Genomic DNA, 6,541 nt, shown 5'->3' with positions numbered 1-6,541 from the left:
CTTGCAATATTTCTCAAGGGCTGTCCTATCCTCTGGAATGCCTTCCCCGTGCCTTCGGTCCTTCAAGGAATCCCTAAAGACCCACTTTTTTAATAACACCTATGCTCCTCCTCCCATATTCCTTAGCTCACCTTTTCCTATTCTCTCCTGCAATGCTTATACTAGTGTGGCTGGTCCGTCCCCAACAGTGGCGCTTTTACCTTTTGTGTAATGCACCCTCTAGACTGTAAGCTTGTTTGAGCAGGTCCCTCCTCACCTGATAGTGCTGTACGTCTATTTGCTATGTTACTACTTGTCATGTTCTGTTCCCATATTCTAGGGTTTTTTAAGTACACAGGTCATTGGAAAATATACAAATTAAAATTATATAGTAAAACTTTCACCTATAAATCATGCAAGCCATGCCAATTGCACGTACAGCATTCTGGGCTTAAATGGAAGGCAATTAAAGTGGCCATATGGGAAAGCACCAGCTATTTCGTTAGCACGATGTTTATACAAGCTGTCATAATTACTTGTAGTGGACCCTGTCTTCCAGACTTGTTTGTTGACATGCATTATAAAGAGCCAACCCCACCAAAATTCGATATGAAGCTGGCCCTACATTGTTCTAGCAGTGAGGTGACTTTCAGCAAACTTATGCGTTTAAGTGTATTTTATACAGCACCATCCAAGCTCGTTTCACAGAAGCAATGCCTTGGGTCCTACATCAAGATGAAACTCCAACTCTCCTGCCATCTTTACTGAATAAACATCTCTGTGCTTTGCAAAAGCAATTGTACTGTTAAATTATTCAAAGTCTTTTGTCCGTGCAAAAACGGTTAAAAAATCTGAAACAAAAAATACGCAAGGCTCCTCACCCTACACTAAAAGCTATCCAGTAAGTCTTAAAAGGACTGTGGCAGAAGAGTATGCTGTAAAAGAGCAAGATCTGTCTGGCCTTATACATAGTGGCTTTGCGCCTTGTTACTACTCACTGGACAGCATAATGTTCAGCAGATGTATAACCGAAGGCCGTAATTTGTCTTTCTCCAAAGCTTACGTTACATGGTCTTGAGCTTGCAAAACAAAAAGCAGTGCTTGAAACAAGGCCAGAAATTTCTAGCTTGCTTTTTGGTGGGCTCTCAGTGCCCTCTACATAGGATTCACCATATAACTGGACGAAGGCTCTGTTCCAGAAAGGGAGTTTTAGCTTTCTTTGGAAACTCTGGTTTACCATGTGATTAAAAGGGAGTTATGTCATTGTTGCCGTCTACCACTTGAACCATAACCATATTACCAGACAAAGGGTAATATAACAAAACCAGGACACAAGTGATTTGAGGACCTTGTATTGGATACCAATCGTGCCCACTTCAAAAAATTAAAATATATATATATATAGCGCTTAGATCTGTTACGCACCATTTTATAAAAAGCAGAAGATAACCATTCAGCTCTAGTCAGACCATTTTTCCTCGATATAAAAAGCTTGGAACTTAATCAGCCCTTTGTCTACCACTTCTGATGGTAAGCTTTTCCCCTATTTAACCTACCAACATCTCAGTAAAGTGAAACTTCCTTACATTACAGTTAAAGCTCTAGCCCTCTTCATTGTGACCTCTAAATTTGCCTTTCCCCAACACTTGACTTAAAAAAAAAAAAAACTTTGATCTAGTGATATGGGTCGTAAGCAGATACCTGCTTAGGATGCATATCACTAGGTAGTGACAAGACCTTCCTGATTATATATCATTAACTACAACAGTTTGTCGCCTATAACTCACCCATTACCCTATACATACAACTTTAACATCCAATGCCTTCAGGGAAAACTTATATGCCTTACTGAAATCTTAAAACTCCTCTCTAGTAAAATATAGTTTAACAAGATCTTCGTGTAGGACCCACGTTTCAGATATGAAATGATTCTCATATTTTACAATCCTTTCATCGAACAGTTTCCACCAATTTAAGGCTTAGCTGTCTGTAGTTAGCCAAATCAGTAAGTTTTGTTTATAGTAGCACAATTGCCAACTTCCAGCCTTCTGGAACTACTCCTTTCAATAGTGACAGGTTCAGTTTTACAGTATAGCATTCAGCTTACATGCATCAAGCAATGCTGTATGCACTTTTACATCATTTGTAATGTCATGTGTTAACAGGTTTGCTTAAAACAGAAAAATGCAGGACTACATATTTTCTTGGAAATAGAACAATAGGTTTGTGTACCCTAGCAGTTTTAAGCCGCCTAATATGATCACAAGAAACCACCATTGTTTCAGCCACCCCCCAGTGTATTATAGTAGACAGCAACAGGAACATCCATCTTCCAAGTTACTGCATTAAAGGATAGACACAAAAAGGACAACTCAACTCAAGGCATGTGAAATAGATTTCCTCTGCTTGTGTTTATTTTAGCACCCAAGAGTTGGTTACACTACTAGAAACCAAAATCACCTCACAACTAAAATGTTCCAGATAGGACATGTCGAGGCTTAATATTGTTTAATTACGCACCATAGAAATAATGGATTTCAAGCCTACCGTACGTCAATAAAATGATATTACACAGCACATTTCAATATTAACTTTGTTTAATGGTCTCAAATTCAGTGACAGGTTTTGGTCAAGTTGTTTCCATTTAGAAATTTACTGATTTAACACTAATAACTTAAAACTGCCACAAACAAATGGTCCACAAACATTCCTTTCCTTCTGAAGCTTTTACGATGCATTGTAGTCATTAACCAGTCTTTTACTATTAAACTTAAATGGCCAATTGATACAAACAGTTCTGAGACCAATCTTCCACCGCTGGTTAAGACTGAGGTGGTAGGTGATTTGTGAAAGATTCATTTGGTTTTCTGAGCTTTCTGGGCAGACTTTGTGACTTTGCCACTGCCTGCTGCCTTCTTCTCAACTGCCTTGATGACACCAACAGCAACGGTCTGTCTCATGTCACGCACAGCAAAACGACCTGTAAAGGGAAAAACAAAATAAGTACATGTACATGGATATATGAACTTATAATTTAACTGCAAATAACCGCAAAGTCAACTTACCAAGAGGAGGGTAGTCTGAGAAGCTCTCAACACACATGGGTTTGCCTGGGACCATTTCAACAATGGCAGCATCACCAGACTTCAGGAATTTGGGGTTGTCTTCCAGCTTCTTACCAGAACGACGATCAATCTTCTCCTTGAGCTCAGCAAACTTGCAAGCAATGTGAGCAGTGTGGCAATCCAACACAGGGGCATACCCAGCACCAATTTGACCTGGGTGGTTGAGGATGATGACCTAGAAAGGCAGTTTTATGTTAGAACATATATATATTAAAAAAAAAAAAAAAACACATATACTCAGGTATTTGAGAAGAAATGACCGCAAGATCAACTGTACCTGTGCAGTGAATCCACCAGCTTCCAGAGGTGGGTCGTTCTTGCTGTCTCCAGCGACGTTTCCACGGCGGACGTCTTTAACAGAGACGTTCTTTACGTTGAAGCCAACGTTGTCACCGGGCAGAGCCTCAGTCAAAGCCTCGTGGTGCATTTCTACTGACTTAACTTCAGTTGTTACGTTAACTGGGGCAAAGGTAACGACCATGCCTGGTTTCAGGACTCCAGTTTCTACACGGCCGACTGGTACTGTGCCAATACCTGAAAAGGAACAGATACTACTTAATCATCTGACAGGGTGCAGATTATTCTTGCACTACTAGTAAGAGATTACTAGACCAGACAGACACCTGTTTTAATTCTTGGAAAAAACACTTACCACCGATTTTGTAGACATCCTGGAGTGGCAGACGAAGTGGCTTATCGGTGGGCCTGCTGGGTGGCAGAATGCAATCAAGAGCCTCAAGCAGAGTTGTTCCGCTGCCGTTACCTTCTTTACGGGTGATCTTCCATCCCTTAAACCAGGGCATCTAGACAAATAAGAAGTGACAGTAAGTACCACACTACATAATTCGATATTTGCAGGAGATGTAGTCTCCAATCTAGTTACAGAACTTTGATTACAAAACTTACGTTGGAGCTGGGCTCAAGCATGTTATCACCGTTCCAGCCTGAAATGGGCACAAAGGCAACAGTGTCTGGGTTGTAGCCGATCTTCTTGATGTAGGTGCTGACTTCCTTCACGATTTCCTCGTATCTTTTCTGGCTGTATGGTGGCTCAGTGGAATCCATTTTGTTGACACCAACAATGAGTTGCTTGACACCAAGAGTGTAGGCAAGGAGGGCATGCTCACGGGTTTGTCCATTTTTGGAGATACCGGCTTCAAACTCTCCAACACCAGCAGCCACAATCAGAACAGCACAGTCAGCCTATGGGAAGTTAACAAATTTAGTTGTATGCCTTTATCATTAAGTCTTTGGATGTCAAGTGTTAAATATCTGGCCACTAAAAAGACAGTCTTACCTGAGAAGTTCCAGTGATCATGTTCTTGATGAAATCTCTGTGGCCAGGGGCATCAATAATTGTGACATAGTATTTGCTGGTTTCGAACTTCCACAGGGAAATATCAATGGTAATACCACGTTCACGCTCAGCCTTCAGTTTGTCCAGAACCCAGGCATACTTGAAGGAACCCTTTCCCATCTGTTTAAATAGAAGCAGAACCATAAATAACCACGTTGAGATTCTCAGCTTGTCAAGTACTTAAGTGATAAAAAGGCCAGCCAATAATTGCTCTGTGTGATAAGGCAGTTTGCATTCCATGCCTGCTCAAGAAGCTTTTCTTAAAAAAATTATACACTTGTAAGTGGCGATTTGTAATTTTTGTTATGCGTAGGATTCCCTAATTAGGACCCAGCCACGCTATTCTATTTGAGAGGGAGTATCAACTAACCTCAGCAGCTTCCTTCTCGAACTTCTCGATGGTTCTCTTGTCGATACCACCACATTTGTAGATGAGATGTCCGGTAGTTGTGGACTTTCCAGAATCTACGTGTCCAATGACGACGATGTTGATGTGAGTCTTTTCCTTTCCCATTGTTGATTAGTAGATGTTTGGCAATAAGGACACCTTAAGAAAAGAAACATTCATTGTTAAAATCGTATAAAATTTAAAATCGAAGTTATTTTAAGAATTGGGTTTTCATCTGTATTCAAGCTGCACCCCACAGTGCTTCAAAGGCAGTTCAGAAGAAAGTAACATGTGCTGCGAGAGGCATGGCAGCCCTGCTCCCCCTGGCGCATGTCACTGGCCCTGCATGCGATTCCACTGCTAACTCTTTTGTCTTTCGAGTTGTGACTCATCAGCCTCCATCTTGTGGAGCAGGAAAACCTGATGAGCCGAGAATGTGCAGCGGCCATCTTTATATTGTGGTGAGCTTACAGAACCAAGGCGAATTTCTGCTTCAATACGCCAACATTACCAAAAACCAGACCATGAACATTACACTATCAAGATACCGTCAGCCATTTATAGCTGATCATTGTGCAATCGCAATGAAACAGGAATACCAGATAGCAGAAAGGGTGTGGACTATTAGTTAGCGACGAAAAAAAAAAGCCCACAGAAATCTACAAATTAAGCTACGGAACCATCAGCCACAAGCCAGCCTTACACCGCCTACGTGCATGCGTATCCAAAAGGGCACCATTAAACGACAGAGCTTTAAACACAACCACCTCATTCACTAAGCCTGGAAACTATGCCACAGGTGAAATGCTAACCCATCCTAACAAATTTCAGCAAAAATACGGCGTCACGAGCATTAGCACGATAGCCAGCAAGCCAAACAGGGCGTTAATAAGTTAGGATGGCTCACAGGCCACAGGTTAACGAGCGGATTGCGAACAGGCCGCCGCCAAATCACGCCTGAGCAGGATGGCGCTTCCTAGTTCGGTCCTGCTGCATAATCCATTCCTGCGAGTCCTCGTGTTGTACGGAAGCCTTAGAGTCCCAAAACACGGTATTGTATCACGACCAAACCGTTAACCGTGGTAAAAAAAAAAACCCATCAAAGATGCCGTTCAATATATGTCCTGAATTCATGTCCGAAGGGGAAACCAAACAGGAATGAAGAAGAAAAAAAAAACTAGCGCACCTGACGAGATTAGAAACCGATAGCAGCCTTTATCATCCAAGAAGAAAGCGCTCTAGCTTACCTTAGAAACTGGTTGCAGACCCGGTGAGGAAGAGAGCGATGGAAGCGGTCACCCACTTTATATAATAGCCAGGGATGGGCGGGAAGAACACTGACGTCACGGTCCCAGAATTCTCAACGTGTGAGGGGAGTGGTTGAGGGGCGTAGTCGAGAAGACTAGCTCAATAGGCATGTTATGCATATGTGAAGAGAGCTAGCCACTTAATCTAAATGCAAATCGTTTTATTCGTTTTCTTTTCATTACTTTCTATAGTGTTATATAAATTTTATATACATATATACATTAAAAAAAAAAAGTTAACTGAAAAGGTCCAAATTGGTTGCCTCCCCTTCTCACTTCAAGTATGTACCAGCAACGCGATAAAAAAAAAAAAAAAAAGCTTAAGCCGTATCTAATTCAGTTCATTATGGAGTACTGTGATCGAATAAATTGCCTGTTGCGGAAA

The 6,541-nt window shown here is 41.4% G+C and overlaps 1 protein-coding gene across 1 annotated transcript; it reads right to left on the bottom strand.

The window, feature by feature from the left end:
• Nucleotides 1–2,366: 2,366 nt before the first annotated feature.
• On the bottom strand, nt 2,367–6,204 carry EEF1A1 (eukaryotic translation elongation factor 1 alpha 1). The gene is made up of 8 exons (XM_053458625.1): nt 6,097–6,204; nt 4,832–5,008; nt 4,402–4,581; nt 4,011–4,307; nt 3,757–3,907; nt 3,382–3,638; nt 3,045–3,279; nt 2,367–2,959 (listed from the first exon to the last, which is right to left on the bottom strand). Exons 2-8 carry the CDS (start codon nt 4,973–4,975, stop codon nt 2,835–2,837), a joined length of 1,389 nt encoding a protein of 462 aa, XP_053314600.1. The 5' UTR covers nt 4,976–5,008; nt 6,097–6,204; the 3' UTR covers nt 2,367–2,834.
• Between the last annotated feature and the right edge of the window lie 337 nt (nt 6,205–6,541).

The sequence above is a fragment of the Spea bombifrons genome, chromosome 3 (assembly GCF_027358695.1).
Source record: "Spea bombifrons isolate aSpeBom1 chromosome 3, aSpeBom1.2.pri, whole genome shotgun sequence".
Lineage (NCBI taxonomy): Eukaryota > Metazoa > Chordata > Amphibia > Anura > Pelobatidae > Spea > Spea bombifrons.
Note: the sequence above shows the minus strand (reverse complement) of the source record. Positions and strands in the feature narration are given on the sequence as shown.

Bases quoted from the DNA above. Each gene is read 5' to 3' on its own strand.
- EEF1A1 (XM_053458625.1), bottom strand. From the start codon at position 4,975: ATGGGAAAGGAAAAGACTCACATCAACATCGTCGTCATTGGACACGTA. The intron at 4,308-4,401 runs GTAAGACTGTCT...AACTTCCCATAG, and splicing joins TGATCACTGGAACTTCTCAG to GCTGACTGTGCTGTTCTGAT. The intron at 3,639-3,756 runs GTAAGTGTTTTT...GTTCCTTTTCAG, and splicing joins GGATGTCTACAAAATCGGTG to GTATTGGCACAGTACCAGTC.